Source organism: Ursus maritimus, unplaced genomic scaffold (genome assembly GCF_017311325.1).
Source record: "Ursus maritimus isolate PB19 unplaced genomic scaffold, ASM1731132v1 scaffold_1, whole genome shotgun sequence".
NCBI classification, from domain to species: domain Eukaryota; kingdom Metazoa; phylum Chordata; class Mammalia; order Carnivora; family Ursidae; genus Ursus; species Ursus maritimus.
In genome coordinates, this window is record NW_024423343.1 from 60,510,655 (window position 1) to 60,530,191 (window position 19,537).

The 19,537-nt window shown below is 37.8% G+C and overlaps 1 protein-coding gene across 1 annotated transcript in view; it reads right to left on the minus strand.

Annotated features, from left to right (window-relative positions):
- UBR3 (ubiquitin protein ligase E3 component n-recognin 3) overlaps nucleotides 1-3,194 on the minus strand; it is a 230,724-nt gene extending 227,530 nt beyond the window's left edge. Inside the window, exon 1 of the mRNA XM_040644068.1 lies at nucleotides 2,647-3,194. Coding sequence (XP_040500002.1) covers nucleotides 2,647-3,194 — 548 coding nt within the window. The remainder of the gene's footprint in view (nucleotides 1-2,646) is intronic.
- Nucleotides 3,195-19,537: the final 16,343 nt, after the last annotated feature.

Sequence of the window (19,537 nt, forward strand, 5' to 3'; positions counted from 1 at the left end):
AAAAAGAAAAAGAAACAAACACCCAAATAAGAATGGCATATTAAAAAAAAGACAAAAACACAGTATTGAACAGAAGTCCCCAGCAGGAATGCTATCTGTAGAGGCAGTAGAAAGAAATGTTGAGCTGTCACTCTCTGGAGCCAGCAGGCCAGCAGTAGCTTACTACCTAGATAACCCTGACTTAAGTTTTTTAAAACTGTGCTCCACTTTCCTCTTCTGTATCATGGGAATAATGACTAACAATCTCAGGTTTGTTGAAGATTAAATGAGTTACATAATGTAAAGCAGTTAATATTTGACCACTGTTTACCAGATGGATAAAAATTTGAAATGTTAATAACACTGTTTTGATGAGGCTGTTGGAAAACAGAAGTCTGATACTTTCTTTAGTACTCATTATAGAGGGCAATTTGTAAATCCCACCATTGGGAATTTATCTCACTGATATTTTTGCACAGGTGTAAAAAGACAGGTATATGGGCACCTGGGTGGCTCAGTTGTTAAGCCTTGAGCTCAGGTCCTGGGACTGAGCCCCACATTGGGCTCCCTGCTCAGCAGGGAGTCTGCTTCTCCCTCTCTCTCTCTCTGCCCCTGCTCGTGCACCCTCTCGCTCACTCTCTCTCAAATAAATAAATAAAATCTTAAAAAAAAAAAAAGACAGGTATACCAGGTTTTTTATTTCATACTGGAAACCCAAATGTCAAATATCAAAAATGATGATAGAGTGGCGTGGCGTGGCGTTGTGGGGTGCCTGGGTGGCTCAGTCGGTTAAATGTCCGAGTCTTGATTTTAGCTCAGGTCATGATCTCAGGGTTGTGAGATGGAGCCTCACAATGTGCTGGGTGTGGAGCCTGCTTAACATTCATTCTCTCTCTCTCTCCCCCCCCCCTTCCCTGGTTCGTGCTCATTCTCTTTCTTAAAAAGCAAAAACAAAAAACAGAAAAATAAATTTAAAAAGAGTGGCAAATTTGTGACATGAACACTATACAGATTTTTTTTTTTTAAGTAGACTGAGTGCACTGATTTACTGACATGGAAAGACCTCTTGGTAAGTGCTTGGTAAGTAAAAATGCAAGATGTTATGTTACTTTTTGCATAAAAAGAAATTGAATAATCAAAATACATATTCATCCTTGTTTGTTTTTGCACTAAGAGAAAGTAGTAATGGTGGGAAGGAACTGGGCAGATGAAATAAAGGATGGGAGGGAAACTTCAAACTGTGCATCTTTTTATTTTTTCTCTTTTGCTTTTTTGGCTACATGAATATTTTACCTTTTTACTACTGCCACTATTGTTGTTAGTAGTAGTAGTGATAGTAGTTACAAGCTCAAAATACCTCCTTCCTGAAGCCTTTTTCATACTCCCTCTGCACAGAAGCCTTCTCTAACTCCCAGACTATTTAAAGAATTTATCATTTTCTACTCCCATGTAAGCCGCTTAGGAGGTAGGTCAATGTCTTGTTCATTTTTAATATCCTAGGAGCCTTGCTTGCACCTGATGTATACAAACATTCTGTAGTAACAGTAACCTACGAGTACTCCAAAGAAGAAAATAGTGACCCTTTCTAAAAGGAGTATGCTCTACCATTAATTGTAACACTGAAAATTTTAAAACTTGAATACCTGGATTTGCTAACATTCTTTCAACTACTGCCCAGCCAAAATGTCCTCTCTTTCACCAAGTTTTTTTCTTTTCCCAGGACTTTCCCAGACATTGATATCATGTCCCAAGCCAAGACACTACATGTACCAACTCACTGCAATCTCTGAAATGCCTTTTGTCCTAAGTCCCAACACCCTGGTACATTTCTCCTATCGAAAAAGCATTTGTTGACTGTCTCCTTTTAGATAGAGGTTCACATATTAGTGAATAAAGTGTCCGTTTAACTGGAGAAGACCTAATATTTGATTCCTAATTCGCTCAGTGTTTTGTTTGTTCTTCTGGTATGTAGGGTGTTCTATAACCGACTGTTCAGTAGCCCAATTCTAGATGTCATTCCAGCACACCAAATACTCCACTGACAGCTCAACAGTCACTTTTCATGCAGGCCCCTCCCCTTCCCTCCTCCCTCAACCCTCATAAGCTCTCTCAGAGCTCCTTCCCCGATACCGACAGACACACTGACAGTTCAGAAGTCCTTCTACACAAGCTGTCCTCCCCTGCAGCTGCAAGATCACCTTCCCGACTCTTACCATCCTGAGACCCAATTCGGTCCCCAATACCATCCCCCTCCCAGCCAATCCAAATCACATCATCAATTTCTTGCCAAGAACCAGGCAGCTTTAAAGCTTTTCCCAGTAAGTACACAATTGACAGCTCGACACCAGATTGCCCAAGTATCCTTTCCTCCTCCTTCCCCTCCTACCCCACGCACTGGCTCTTCTGTCGCTACCACTCACTCGCCCTGGCTTCCCCGAAAATTCACAGCTTCGTTCCGTAAACACGCTCTCCGCTCTCCCCTCTCCCCATTCTCTTTCCACTGCTGACAGCTCAGTCACCTCCTTCCCCATGTGGCTGCACCCTCCCCCCACTCCTTTCCCTTGACAGCTCAGGGTCGGCTCCCAGCCTTCCCCCCGCCCCAGGCCTCCCCAGACCTGGCTTGGGCCGCCCGCCGTGCCCCCCGGCCCGGAGTAGGGCTCCACTCACCCACTCTCCCGCATCACGTTGCTGTCCCCGCAGTCACAGGCACCCCCAGCCTGGCTGCGGAACATATTGAAGTCGTGTCCGGTGTGGTCGCCCTGGTGGAAGCACTCCGCGCACAGCGACATGCAGGGGGAGATGCCGCACGTCCGGCAGCGGTAGGCCACGAAGTTGGCTGTCCAGACCAGGCCGCAGAGCGCCGCGGGGTCGTAGGCCCGCACCGCCGCGCAGAACTCGTCGTAGCCTCCGCCGCCCGCCAGAAGGCACTTACACCATTCCAGGGCCTCCTCCTCGGCCGCCCCCGGACCGCCCCCGCCGCCGGCTGCCGCCGCCTCCTCGCCGTCCGCAGCAGCGGTCAGCGGCCGCTCGGCGCTCAGCACCCGCTCCAGCAGCGCCTGTAGCTCCTCGGCACCTGCCCTGTTGTCCGGCCGGCTGAGGGCCGCCTTCAGGTGCGCCGCGGTGGCCGCCTTGTCCAGGGACAGCCCAGGTGCCGGCAGCTCGGGTTGGGGCGGCTGCGGCCCCCCGACGGCCGCCGCGGCCGCCGCCGCCGCCATGATGAGAGCTCAGAATTTGGAGAGCCCAGGGCCGGCGGCTCCTCCCGGGAGGGTGGGGGAATTGACTGCTGCGATTGCTCGGCCCGCCCAACTCTCGCGATACCCCGGAGCCGCCGCGCACCTCCGTCCGCGTCCCCGCCCCTGCACACGCCCCCTCGAGCATCGGGGCCTACTCCCCGCCCCTCTCTCGTGGGTCCTCTTCTGTCCTCCTCTTGGCTCCCAAAGTTGAGAGCCACTGAAATAAGGGACCCGCCTTTAAAAATATAGATATATATGGACAACTTTAATATGGACCATATGAAAAAATCTTAAATATGGACTTTTTTTCTTTATTTACCTGGACTATAGTAATTATACACAGCATCTTTCAGATATATTTTAAAGCATTTGCATTTCGTTTTGAGATGTAGAGTCCCATTGCTAACGCTTAATTATTATTGAACCACTATTACTATTGAAGCAAACTCCTAATTTTCCCCCTGAATCAGTTCGTATCCTCACACTATTATCAGGTTAATCTAAAGTACATTTTTTTAGACGATTAAAGTACACTACATTCTTACTATCATTCTGTTCAAAATCCTGGTGGGGGGGCTCCTTAAATCTTGTCTCAAAACCCACCTATTTTTCTTTTTTTCTTTTTTTAGATTTTTTTTTTAAGAGTCTGACAGAGAGACAGTGAGAGAGGGAACACAAGCAGAGGGAGTGGGAGAGGGAGAAGCAGACTCCTCATTGAGCACGGACCACTATCCGGGGCTTGATCCCATTACCCCAGGATCGTGACCTGAGATGAAGGCAGACGCCTGATGACTGAGCCACCCAGGCACCCCAGATTTTATTTATTTATTTCAGAGAGAGAGTGAGGGGCGCCTGGGTGGCACAGCGGTTGGGCGTCTGCCTTCGGCTCAGGGCGTGATCCCGGCGTTATGGGATCGAGCCCCACATCGGGCTCCTCCACTGTGAGCCTGCTTCTTCCTCTCCCACTCCCCCTGCTTGTGTTCCCTCTCTCGCTGGCTGTCTCTCTCTGTCAAATAAATAAATAAAATCTTTAAAAAAAAAAAAAGAGAGAGAGAGAGCGAGAACGCCCACGCATAAGCAGGGGGGAAGGGCAGAGGGAGAAGCAGGCTCCTGCTGAGCAGGGTGCCCCACTAGGGCTCTGCCCCACTAGGGCTCTGTCCCAGGACCCTGAGATCATGACCTGAGCGAAAAGTAGATGTTTAACCAACTGAGCCACCCAGGCGCCCCCAAATCCCACCTATCTTTCTATCCTTCTCTCCAGACACCACTCCAAGTTTGCCAAATGAAAGAAACCAATGGGACTGTTCACTGTTTTATGAGGCTTTGTCATTTCCTGTCTCTGGGTCTTTATTGTTCCTAGTTCCCACACTACTCCATTCCACTCACTCACCCTACAACCTAATTTAGCTCAGTCTACCCATGTAATTTCTTTTGTTCCAAAGGATGGCTCTTAACTTGCTTGATGATACCAGTTTTTGTGTTTTTTTTTTTTCTAAACTCTATACTGGACGTGAGCTCGAACTCAGCACCCCAAGATCAAGAGTCACATGCTCTACAAACTGACCCAGCCAGGCACCCCTTGATGACATAACTTATGCCTTTACTGTAAAATTTCATGTCCACCTCACTACTAATAGGTAAATTTCCTGAGGGCAAAGAATGAGTCCTCTTCATCATTGGCCATAAATGTTCAAATATTTGTCTGATTATTGTTAAATAGAACATACTTATAATAGATAATGTTTGTTGCATATTTTTTATGGGCCCTGCTCTTTATATATGTTATTTCTTTTAATCCTCTCAATAATTCTATGAGGTAAGTACTGTTAATAGAGGAAACTAAAACTTAAGGAGGTGATTTATGTGCCCCCGCACAGCTGGCAATTAAATGAAATGTGACCAGAACCCAGATTCATCTGATTCCAAAGCCTGGCTCTTAACTACCACACCAGTATTTTCAAAACCTGCCTGATGCCTAAGAATCACCTGAAGCTCTACTCACAAAAACAGATTCCCAGGAACCATCTCAGACCTGAGGAATCAAAATCGCCAGAGGTTATACTACCCTAACAAAATCTGAATCTTGAGGGAGATAATCATTAATGATTCTTCCAGAACTAAAAATCTACAGCTTATTAAAGTTTCCACAGCTTACTTCCAGACAGCTGGCTGTGTTATACAAATAACTCAGTAACACATGACAGAGGACAACCAAGAATGAAAAAAAACTGTAGAAGAAATAATCCAAGGGGGTAGAATAAGAATATCTCCAATTCATAACCCTGTGTTATAAATGAATTGAACACAAAACATACTATTTCATATATCCTGACCCTCTACATTAATAAGCATCTCATAATAATCATTAAGGAGTGATAACCCAAGAGTTGCTCAGTAATTCTCTTAATCACCAAATTATAATCCAAATAAATTCCAGTAACATTTCAAACTAAGGTAGAACTAGTGTGTGTGTTCACTAGTCAATGCCTATGGGTTAAGGCAGTTGGGGAATTTCCGAAAACATCCACAAAATCCCACCAGTGCATCTTTTTTGCTGCACAAAAACAACAAAAGTTAAATACTAACCTGTATTTCAGTTACATAGACATTGCAGTCCATATACAGAAATCCAGGCATTTGCCAGATTTCCCACTTATTCTGGTTATGAGGATATCAGATCTGTTCAAAATCAAAGAACCATTAAAAATAACTGGTAATAACAAGAATATAAACCAACCAATTGAAAAATGGGCAAAATAAGTGAACAGACATTCAAAAGATATATAAATGGCCAATAGACATAGAAAAGATACTCAGCAACATTAGTCATCAAGGAAAATTACATCTATAAGATACCACTATATTACCCACTAGAATGGTAGTAATCAAAAGATAGACAACAACAAATGTTGGCAAGGATATGGAGAAACAAGAACATGGATGGACCTAGAAGGTATTATACTAAATGAAATAAGTCTGAGAAAGACAAATACCATATGATTCCACTCATAAATGGAATCTAAAAAAAAAAAAAGAATAAACAAACAAGAATCAGATCTATAAATACAGGGAATAAAATGATGGTTGCCAGAGGGAGGGGGGTGAAGGGTTGGGCAAAATGGGTGAAGGGAAGTGGGAGATACAGTCCTCCAGTTATGGAATGAGTAAGTCATGGGAATAAAAAGCAGAGCATAAGAAATACAGTCAATGATATTGTAATAGCAATGTCATGGGACAGATGGTAGCTATACAGGTAGTGAACAAAGCATAATGTATAAACTTGAATCAAAGCACTAAGTTGTACACCTGAAACTAATGTAACATTGTGTATCAACTGTACTCAAACTAAAGAAAAGGGGGGGGGGGTTTCCTGGCTGTCTCGGTTGATAGAGCATGCAACTCTTGATCTCAGGGTCCTTAGTTCAAGCCCCACATTGGGCATGGAACCTACTTAAAACAAAATTTAAAAATTAAACATAAATTTATCATAGAGCCCTGCAGTTCTACTCCTAGTTATCTACCCAAGAGAATCTACACCATATAGCCACACAAAGACTTAGAGGTAAATCTTCATACCAGTATTATTCATAATAGTCCCAAAAACCTGGAAATGATCCAAAGGTCCATGAATTTGTAAATGGATAAACAAAATGTGGCATGATCATAAAATGGCATACTATTTAACAATAAAAAGAAATGAAGTATTTATTGAAACGCGTTACATGAATAAACTTCTAAAAATGTTTTGTCAAGAAAGAAGTCAGACACAAAAGACAAATATTATATTACTCCATTTACATGAACTGTCCAGAAAAGACAAATCTATAGAGACAGAAAGTAGAAAGTGGTTCTTTGGAGCTAGGGGTAAGAACAGAGAGTGACTGCAAATGGGTATAAGGGATCTTTTTAGGATGATAGAAACATTCTAAAGTTGGTTGGGGTGATGGTTGCACAACTGTGTAATTTGCTAAAAATCACTGAATTCCTCTAAAAACAGGTGGATTTTATGGTATGAAACTATACCACAAAAAAACAGTTTAAAATAATAGTAATCAGTAGTATTAGTTATTGTTTGAGATGAATGAAAAAATCAAGTTTGTGTCCAGGTACAAACTATTCTACTGCTTTAGCTTTTAAAATGATTATGACAAGCTCTCAAATCTTTGCTTCTCCTAGAATGTTTGGAGCTTCTATCATTTGGATTCAGGAAATCTGACATTTTTCTCTTTCAGTGCGTGAATGCAATATAAAAACTCTTCTTCTAAATTACCTCTCAAATCACTGTGCTGTGTCATGGGGAATTCCTACAAGGATCATATTTCCATGAGGGAAAGCCAGATTGAAATGCAGCTGAAAACTTTGTACTCCTTAAATGCTATACTTCATTAAATGTTACTGTTACTCTCTACTAAGGACATTGAATAAATAATGCAACATACTGCTGTTATAGAAAGCTACAAAATAGTACCTGAAGAGCTGCATTTTTATTTTTATTCCATCTTAATTAACGTAAAGAAGAATCTTGTGATACTTCTAAATTGGCTTTTCAAATTAAAATAAACCACACAGGTAAGGTAAATATCTATAAATATGATAGATAACACAATTGCTTCCAAAATTGGAGCGCCTTAACAGAGAACTAACAAAGTAATGGAAACACTCCAAAGTTGCTTTTGTATTTATCAGGACTTTCTGGTTGAAAGTCCTTGAACTAGCTTAAGCCAAAAAGGGGACAATTCTAAATCATATACACAATGGAGGGAAGAGAGAGATGAACCTGTACGCATCCTCATCTTTGCTTTCAGCGTGGGCCCCACTGACTCTAACAACTTCTGTGCGTGAGCCTTCCCAACCCCAGCTCTAGGCCAAATCTCTACAACTTCCCAACAGAGAAAACGGGTCTCCATTCTGCTAGATCCACTTAAAACCCTGAGGAAGAACTCTGACTGACCCAGCTGGTGGCCCATGCCACCCTTATGACCACAAGGAAGAGGAAGAGATACCTGCTGGAAATATACACATACAAGAAGCCTACCACAATATTAACTTCTAAATTTCTGCCTGGCCTCCATATATACACACCAGACTTTCTCCAGGTGCACAGCAAGTTCACCAGTTCTAATCACAACTGTTAAAATTCACACCATAAGAAACATTGTGTCTACTATAGCCAAGAAATTCTGCCTGATCACATTTAAGATTCACAACAACCCTGAAAGGTAATTATTATTAGGTTTCATAGGTGTCAAAATGTAACAACAAATCCTGGAAGAGAAATCACTTATTGTTCCTACATATGCCTTTCTTCCTTCTCTCTCCCTCCATCTCTTCCCCTCTCTCTCCCTCCCCCGCCCCTCCTTTCCTCCCCCTTCTCTCCCTTCCTTCTTTCCTTCTTAAAAACTGAGTTCTTTAAAATTCTGCAACTATACTTACTGTGATTCTCTCATCTGTTTAATATTGAAGCAAGGACATTTTTAGTAAGTTTCTCAACTCATGCTTTAGAAATATTTTTGGGAAAAAAGCATGACTGTGCATTAAGGGTTTGACCTATATTAGCTCCTCTACAGATTTGTCTGTGCAACTTTTCCAAGGTTATAAATGCTTAACAATCTTCTGGGGTCTTTTTCATTATCATTTAATACCATTACACATTGTGCTAATTTTCTTTCCCTCCTTTTTTTCTTAAACCAGAGGAAAGTTTCCTTCTCTGCACCTCCACTGAAGAACAGAAAATTTCCACCCACTGCCGTTTTCATGCAACAAATAAATTCAATATTTGTTGAGCCCCTTCCAGTTGTTCTCTGCAAGAGCTGAGGATAGCACTGTGAACAAAACAGATATGGTCCGTGGTGTGCCTGGTGTGGCACAACTCCAGAGGTACCATTCACATAGAATACAATGCTTCTGACATGGACCTTGCAGATGGATAGAATTGTATTATAAATTACAACCTAATCTATAAATACATTATTACTATTGCTACAATTATTATTACCTCTGATCTTGGAGTGAGAAAATGTTTTTTAATGGACACAAAAAATACTAACCACAAAAGAAAAGACTGGCTGACAAAATAAGTTAATTGAAAATTTTAAATTTCTATTCATTAAAAGACATCATTAAGAGTTACAAAATTTCTGTTTGAGGTGATGAAAAAGTATTGGAAATAGATAATGATGATGGCTGAACAACATTATGAACGTAATTATTGCTGCTGAATTGTATCCTTAAAAATGGTTAAAATGGCAAATTTTGTTATATATATTTTACCTTGATTTTTAAAAATTAATAATGTAGCAAAACCATTGAACTGAACACTTTAAATAGGTGAATTGAATGGTATGTGAATTATATCTCCAAAAAGCTGGTTAAAAAAAAAAGATATCATTAAGAGTAAAAATGGGCAAGCTGTAGAGTTGGAGAGAATATTTGCAACATATCTAAGCCAAAAAGGATATGCATCTAGAATATATAGAGAATTCCTACAAAGCGACAAGGAAATAACAGTCATCCCAATAGAATAATGGGCAAGAGACCTCAATAGATACTTCATAAAAGGAGATAAAGGAGATATCCAGATAGCAAATAAACATATGAAATAAGTAATCAATAGTAATCAGGGAAATGCCAATCAAAATTGTATTGAGTGTCTAATATACACCCATGAGAAGGGCAAAAAAATTAAAAGATTGATTATAACAAATATCGGTGAGATGCTGAGAGCCTGGAACTATCAATGAGTGCCAGGAGGAGTGCAAAATGGTTCAGCCACTTTGGAAAAGAGTTCAGTGATTTCTGATGAAGTTGAACATACACTTACTTTATGATCCAGAAATTACATTTAAGAGAAACAAGAACAGATATATCCAGAAAAGAACCTGTACAAGAATGTTCATAGTAGCATTATTCATATTAGCCAAAGACTAAAAAGAGTTCAAATGTCCATCAACAAATGAATATATAAACAAATCATGGTATATTCATACGGTAAAACACTACTCAGCAATAAAAAGATACGTCAAAGATGAATCTGAAAATCATTACGGTAAGTGAAAGAAGACAAACACAAAAAAATTGCATATGCATGATTCCATTTATATGAAGTTTTGTAATAGGCAAAAGTAAGCTATGATGATCAAAATTAGAACAGTGGTTGCCTGTGGGATGGCAGCAATTGACCCATAAGGAGCAGAAGGGAAATTATTAGGATGAATAGTGGAAATCATTAGGATCAGTTACTTGAGGTGGTGTTTACATGGCATATATGTTATTCACATTTCATCAAACTGTACGGTTAAGATTTGTGCATTTTATGTGAACTGAATCCTCATTTTAAATCTGAAACTAAATATCCATCAACATTAGAATAAATAAATTATAGTATATTCATATAATGGACTACCAAACAACAATGAAAATGAGCAAACATGGATGAATCTTACAAACATAATGCTGAACGAAAGAAATCTGATGTAGTATGATTCTACTTATATAAAGTAAAAAAAAAAAACACACAGCAAAATTAATCTCTGGTGTTAAAAGTCAAGATAGTGGTTGCTTTTGGAAAGGTGGGCAGAGGAGTGATTGGAAGGGAGCATGAGGTGGAAGTTTTTGCAGTGCTGACGGTATTTACTCTTGACCTGGATGGTTTTTCTACAGGTTTGTTCATTGTATTCACTTCTTCAATGAGCTGTTCATCTCTAATTTATGTATGTTGTACATCAATAAAAAGTTTTTTAAATTAGTACTATTAGTGAAGAAGATATATATTTTACAATTAGTAATTCATGAATAAATGAATGAACCTTCACCACTAAGAAATCTTCCAAATGTAAAAGTTAAATGTGATTATGAATTTATTTAAATTGAAAAATTAGAATATGCTTTCAGAGTATACTTTCTAATATTAGAAATATTAGAATAGTTTACACTTAAAAATCATTGAAACTCTCTGCTTTTCTTCCACACATGTGAAGGAGAAACTCTAAAGTTCATTTCATGACAACAACACAATCTGATCAAGAGTCAGAGTGAGAATTCAAAAAGAGTTCTGTCTCCAGTGCAGTCCTACAGGACATATGCATAAAAACACTCAGAACACGTATTTTTTGCCTGCTACAGAAAACAGGTAGAGTTACCTAAAAAGAAAAAAAGGAAAGAATATCAAATCACTGGACCACTGCAAAAAGAGAAAGGGCATAAGAGAAAGGGTGTAAGAACAAGGCCAGGGGTAAGAAATCGTAATGTTTGGGCAGTGGTTAGGAGGGTAGGTTTTCTGCTACAAGAGCCCTGAAGCTCCCCTGACCTCCCAGCACATTGCCCCTTGCTTGGGCAATTCACACTGACTTGTTCAATCACACTGCCTTTTTCAATCACACTGACTTGAGCAATTCATCAAATATTATTTGATAATATAACTTGAGTTCCTTGAGAACTAGGAAGCATGCCTTAATTATTTTCCAGTACAAAAGAGTCTCTTATAAATTCCAAACATTCAATATTTGAATATCCATTAATCAAGACTCAAAATATGTCTGCAGAAACTTAAGCAGGATGTGCCCAAGAATCTTTCAGGATGTCCACAAAGGCAAGATTATTTTCATAATAATACTAAGACAGTATTTGCTTTTCTTACTCTTACTATTTTAGGGGCGTGCTGTGGAGTTTTCCAGATGCTACATGATATATGATGACATCATCATTCTGACAATTAACGTCCTTTTGTATTCTTGTGTTTTTTATAATTTTCTGAGGTAGTAGGATTAGGGTTTAAATATTTGTATTTTCAGGGGCGCCTGGGTGGCTCAGTCCTTAAGCATCTGCCTTCGGCGCAGGTCACAACACCAGATACCAGCGTTCTGGGATCGAGCCCTCCCCCTCCCCCCATCGGGCTCCCTGCTCAGCGGGAAGCCTGCTTCTCCCTCTCCCACTCCCCCTGCTTGCGTTCCCTCTCTCGCTGCCTCTCTCTCTGTCAGATAAATAAATAAAATCTTTAAAAATAAATAAATAAATGAATAAATATTTGCATTTTCAGAAATTAACTCAGTACTTCTACCATACTTACGGGCTATGCTCGGTTATATTTGCTATAGTCTCTGTAACCTCATTATCATGGACTAAATTGTTGTTTAGAAATCGTGAACTTTTCATCACAACTATACAACCCTAAAAGGTTGGTACTGTTATCTTGTTTTTCAATAATTTTTTAAAATTTGAAAGTGTTCCTAAATTTCAATTTTTTACCTAAAACTGTTTTTTAAGTATTTAATAGTATTTTATTCTACAATAGAAGAAAATGTATTTATAGGTTTCTTACATTTAAGAATGACTCTCTGGCTTAAAAAGAGTAAATTAAATCTACAAACATGGCTGGACTTGCTGTTTTCCTTGTATTTGTCCAGATTCAGAGCCAAATAATCATCAAACATGATCTTTTATGTGAATGCTTGGCAATGAACACATTTTATGTTGAAACATTCAGACTATCAAATAACTTTCTTGAATCTCATGATTTATCCTGGAACAACTACCTTGACATTTGCACTGATGTTGAAAAAGCAATGAGGGATAAAACTGCTCACAACTTAGTATGGATCAAAGCAATGGCACTAAACTATTTGACATTATATTTGATTGTATTAAATACTTGCAGAAAAACAAGCCACTTTCCCTTAAAAAATGCCCTGAATGAAGCAGCAAAAAATATAAAATGTTGACACATGGAGAAACGCTGCCCAGGATCAAAGGAAATATGACATTTGAAAAGAAAAAATATATATATAAAATGTTGTTACATTTTGATGCATGAGGACACATCTTGAAAAGTCTCAATGAGTTACTAATTACACATCAGCACTTTTATTACATACTGAAACAACTAGGTAGTGTCCAGCAAAAAGCACATGTGCAATGTTATAAACTGAACAGCTTTTAAAAAAAAATTCTGGCAAAAATTGTGGCAAAACATAACATTTACTATTTTAACCATTTTGAGTGCACAATTCAGTGGCAAGTACATTTACAATGCTGTGCAACCATCACCACCATCTCCAGAACATTTTCATCATCCCAAACAGAAACTCTTTACCTATTAAGCAATTTTCCTTCCTCCTAGCCCCAGTACCTCTATTTCACTTTCTGTCTCTATGAATTTGCCTACTCTAAATATTTCATATAAGTGAAATCATATAATAGATATTATTTTGTGTCTGGCTTTTTTTCACTTAGCATAATGTTTTCAAGGTTTATCCATGTTGTGATATGTAACTGAATTTCATGACTTTTTTTAAGATTTATTTATTTATTTTAGAGACAGAGAGAGAGAGTGCAGGGGGATGAGCAGAGGGAGAGGGAGAGAGAGAATCTCAAGCAGACTCCCTGCTGTGCATGGAGCCCAACCAGGGGCTCATTCTCACCACCCTAAGATTATGACCTGAGCCAAAATCAAAAGTTGGATGGTCAGCCAACTGAGCCACCCAGGCACCCCAAATTTCATTACTTCTTATGGCTGAATAGTATTCCATTGTATGTGTATACCACATTTTGTTAACCCATTCAATTGTTGATGCACACTTAGGTTATTTCCACCTTTTGGCTATTGGCTAAGATGAACATTGATATATAAGTATCTGAGTTCCTACATTCAATTTTTAGGGGTATATAACTAGAAATGGGATTGCTAGATCATATGATAACAACTGTGTTTAACTTTATGAGGAATCACAAATTGTTTTCCACAGCAGCTGTACCATTTTACATCCCTACCACCAATGCACAGGGTTCCAATTTCTTCATATCCTTGATATCCTTGTTTTTTTCCCATTTTACTGATAATAGCCATCCTAATGGGTATATGCTTGTAGTTTTGTTTTATATTTCCTTAATGACTAATGATGTTGATCATCTTTTCATGTGCTTATTGGCCATTTGTATTATCTTCTTTGGAGAAATGTCAACTTAAATACTTTGTGCATTTTTTGCTTCTTTGCCTTCTTTGTCTTTTTTGTATTATAGTGTAGGAGGTCTTTATATATTCTGGATATTAATCACACTATTTTACTTCAAAGTATGATTGACAGACAAACTATGGTTTTTCAGACTTGGTATTTGATAGCCATTTTCTAATAAATGGAGTAAGACTGGCATTTCATAAAAAAAAAAAAACACCTAGCAGTATTTTTTACCAATAAAATTTTTTTATTTTTCAAGCAAAAATTAATATTTAAAAAGCTTTATATCTGTCACCATGATCTTGATAGTCTTTCCATTACTTAAAGATTTTTCTGGGGAGATCAGTGGTGATAGTAATCAATGTGATTTCTGACATGGTATAATAAAATATGTCAGAAGACTTGGAATATTACTCAGCTATCAGAAAGAATGAATTCTCAACATTTGCTGCAACACGGATGGCACTGGAGGAGATAATGCTAAGTGAAATAAGTCAAGCAGAGAAAGACAAATATCATATGATTTCTCTCATCTATGGAACATAAGAAATAGGATGATTGGTAGGGGAAGAAAGGGATAAAGAAGGGGGGGTAATCAGAAGGGGGAATGAAACATGAGAGACTATGGACTATGAGAAACAAACTGAGGGCCTCAGAGGGGAGGTGGGTGGGGGAATGGGATAGACCGGTGATGGGTAGTAAGGAGGGCACGTATTGCATGGTGCACTGGGTGTTATACACAACTAATGAATCATCGAACTTTATATCGGAAACCGGGGATGTATTGTATGGTGACTAACATAATATAATAAAAAATCATTAAAAAATAAAAATAAAAAAAATAAATACCATCCAGACCTGTGGCTTTAAATACCATCCATTTGCAAATAACTCTCTAATTTATATCTCATTCTGACCTCTCCTATGAACTTCCTACTTACATATCCAACTATCTCCAAACTCGTGCTGAAATGTAAGTTTACAATATTAATATACTTAAATGTAAGTTCATTTTCATAGTTAAAATAAAACTCTCGCACAGGCAACAAAGAAAAAATAGATAAATTGGACTACACCAAAACTTAAAACTCTTGTGCATAAAAGGACATGATCAACAGAGCGAAAAGGCAACCACGGAATGGGGGAAAATATTTGGAAGTCATATATCTGATGAGCAGTAAATATCCAGAATATAGAAAGAACTCCTACAACTCAACAACAACAGAAACAAACAGCACAATATAAAAACGGGCAAAGGACTTCATAGACATTTCTCCAAAGAGAAGACGCAAATGGTAATAAGTGCACAACATAATGCCCAACAGCACTAATCTTCAAGTAAATACAAATCATAACCACAATAAGATATCATACCCATTAGGATGGCTATGATTTTAGAAAAAAATAAGTGTTGGAGAGGATGTGTAAAAACTGGAAATCTTGTGTGCCGTTGGTGGGAATGTAAAATGCTGCAGTCCCTATCGAAAACAGCATGGGCGGTTCCTCAAACAATTAAAATTCACATTGCCATAGGATCCACGCAATCCTGCTTCTTGGTATATACGTAATGGAACTGAAAGCAGGGACTCAAAGAGATATTTATGTACTTATGTTCAGATAGCAACATAATTCATGGTAGCCGAAAGATGGATGCGACCCACATGTCTATTGACAGATGAATGAAAGAACAAACTGCGGTATATACCTCCAGTGGAATATTCTTCATCCTTTCAAAGAAAGAAAATTCTGACGCATGCTCTGGCACAGGTGAACCTTGAGGACTCTATGCTTAATGAAACAAGCTGGTCACAAAAGGACAAATACTGTATGATTCCAGTTACACGAGGTATCTAGAGTGGTCCAATAAAGTAGAAGGATGGTTGCTAGGGGCTGGGGGGAGAGGAGGAGGGAGTTACTGTTTAATGGGGATAGAGATTCAGTTTTGCAACATCAAAGGAGTTCTGGAGATGGATGGTGGTGATGGTTGTACAATGATATAATGTACTTAATGACACTCACCTGTACTCTTAAAAATAGTTAGGATGATAAATTTTAGGTTGTGTGTATTTTACCACAATAAAAAAGTTTAAATTAAAAAAAAAAAAGAAGACTTGGATAATTCAGTGAGCCAATATTTTCCAAATGATTGATGCATAATGTTACAAAATCATGTATAGGTAAAACATCTATTTAAATTCCAACATAGACTAAAGAATTGAATTGTAGGTCGACAGTATGAAAAGCTCATTGATACAGCTTAAGATTCCACATTACAACTGATCTTCAAGATATTACTGCTTTCAAGTTGAGGCATCACACAAAAGAAGGATATCTACAATCATCTGAATAAGCAATGACAATACTCTTAGCTTCTTCTACTAATATCTCTGTCAAATATCTCTGTCAAACTGGATTTTCTTTAGATACTTCAACCAAAAAAAACCAGATCACAACCAACTGAATGCAAAAACAGATATGAGAATTCAATTGTCTTCTATTAAGTCAGACACTAAAGAGATTTATAAAAATGTAAAGCAATGCTTTTCTTCCCACTAATGTTTTTTGTTTTGGAAAATATAATTACCTCTCATACAAAATATGTCACTGAATGTTAACATCCAATGGGATAATTATTATCTTAAGTAAATTAGTGGATGAATTTTTAAAAATCTCTCAGTGTTAATTTCCAGTAATATAAATATATCAGTATGTAAATATATCAGTAGATACAATCCACATAAATAAAAGCTTTTCGATATCCTTAATAATTTTAAAGAAAACTATCCTGACACAAAAAAGTTTGAAAACTGTGAGATTTATTCATAAATGATTGGTTTGATATTGTTATTAATCTTTTTATGTAAAATCACATTTATTAAAGCGTAATTTACATACAGAAAAATTTCATAGGTACATTCTATGAATTTTGGCAAATGCATAGCCATATAACCACCAGAGTCCATCATTCCAAAAAGATGTCAATCCCACCCCCAACCCAGTCCCTGGCATCCACTAATTTGTATTCCTGTCTGATAGTTTTTCAGAGTGTTATATAAATAAAATTATACAATATGTAGCTTTCTCTAGTTTGGCTTCTTTTACTTAGCATAATACTTGTGATATTTACCTATGCAGTTGCATTGATCAGGAGGTTTTTTTTTGGTTTTTTTATTGCTGAGTAGTATTGTGTGGTATATATGGGTGTACCACAATTTATCCATTTACCAGTCAGTGGACATTTGGGATGTTTATAGTTTTTGACAATTTTGAATACAGTTGTTATAAACATCTATATACAAGGCCTTTATGTGGACATATATCTTCACTTGTCTTCAAATAACTACAAGTCAGATTGCTGAATCATATGATAAGTGTATGTTTGACTATGTAAGAAACTGTGAAACCATTCCAAGGAGGCTGACTCCTTTTGCATTCTCACAAGCAATATGTGAGTATTCCAGGTACTCCGCATTTTCTCCAGTAGTTAGTATTGTGAATTTCTCCTCTTTTTCCTATTTTATTTTAGCCACTCTAATAGATGCTAGTGGTTGTTACTAAATATTTCAAAGTATTGTGAATTTCTCCTCTTTTTCCTATTTTATTTTAGCCACTCTAATAGATGCTAGTGGTTGTTACTAAATATTTCAAATGTTTATTTTTGGTTCCCCCAAGTAAATTGTTAACTGTCTATCAGAAGGGATTACACATTTTATGTAGTTTCTAGTTACCATTAGAACAGTGTGTATTACACAGAACCAACTGCATATTTTTTTAATTCACCAATTAAAGTTTAAGCAAAGAGGTCTCCTAGTCATGGAATTAAAGTATTTGCCAAAAGTCTTGTGGTATCCATTTAAATTACTCTTAAATCCTCTTTATCAATGTCCTGTCCAAATCAAACTTGCCCCTACATTTAAAAAGAGTTGGCAAAGAAACTTTTCTCTACTTCTTCTTCTTCTTCTTTTTTTTTTTTAAGATTTATTTTAGACAGAGTGTGCTCACGTGTGGGGAGGGGGAGGAGCAGAGGGAGAGAATCTCAAGCAGACTCCCTGCTGAGTGAGAATCCTGATGCGGGACTTGAACTCAAGACCCTGAGATCATGACCTGAGCCGAAATCAAGAGTATGGTGCTTAATGGACTGCACCAGCATGGTACCCTAGCTTTCCTCTACTTCTTAAGTTCTTACCATCATGGAGATTTCAGAGTTCATTTACTCAAGATAGATCAAAGACCTAAGTATAAAGTCTCAAGCTATACAACTCTTACAAGAACAAATAGGTGTAAATTTTTGTGACCTTGAATCAGGCAACAGGTTCTTAGATAAACACCTAAGGTATAAGGAACCAAAGAAAAAATAGATTTGGACATCACCAAAATTAAAAATTTTTGCATGTTAAGGGACATTATCAAAAAAGTAAAAAGACAATCCACAAAATGGGAGAAAATCTTTTCAAACCATATACCCAGTAAGTATTTAATATCCAGAATATATAAAAAACTCTTACAACTCAACAACAAAAACAATTTAAAAGTAGGCAAAGGATTTGGATTATCACTTTTCCAAAAAAGACATAGAAATGGCCAATAAGCGTATGAAAAGATGCTCAACATCATCAGCCAACAGGGAAATGCAAAACAAAACCACATTGAATTACCACTTCACACCCGGTAGGATGGCCATAAGAAAAAATAAAAGGAAAATAACAAGTATTCGTAAAGATATGGAGAAATTGGACCCCCATACATTGCCAATGGGAACATAAAATGGTGTGGCCGCTGTGAAAAAGTTTGGTGGTTCTTCAAAAAGTTAAATATAGTATTATTATATGACCCAGCAATTCCACTCCTGGATATATACTCAAGATAACTGAAAATGTATTCACACAAAAATTTTTGCATGAATATTCAAAGCAGTGTTGTTCATAATAGCTACAAGTCAAAACAACCTAAATGTCCATCAACTGATAAATGGATAAAGTGTGGTATATCAATACAATAAAACAACATGGAGCTATAAAAAGGAACAAAATCCTGACATATGCTACAACATGGATGAAACTTGATATCATGGATATTCATGGTGATGGAATGCTGTCTTCACTGTATCACTGTCAATCTCCTAGGTGTGATACTGTACAATAGTTTTGCAAAATGCAATTATTGGGGGAAACTAGGTAAAAGATACACAGGATCTCTAAGTACTATTTTTTATAATTACATACAAATTTACAATTATCTCAAAATAAAACCTTTATCTTAGAAAAAATTGCCTTCAACCTCAGTGAATTCACTGTCCTTCAATATACCTGGCTAGTTTCAATCATTCATTTGGCTCCACCTCCTTACTCCAGCCACCTCCTTCTCAACAGATACCAC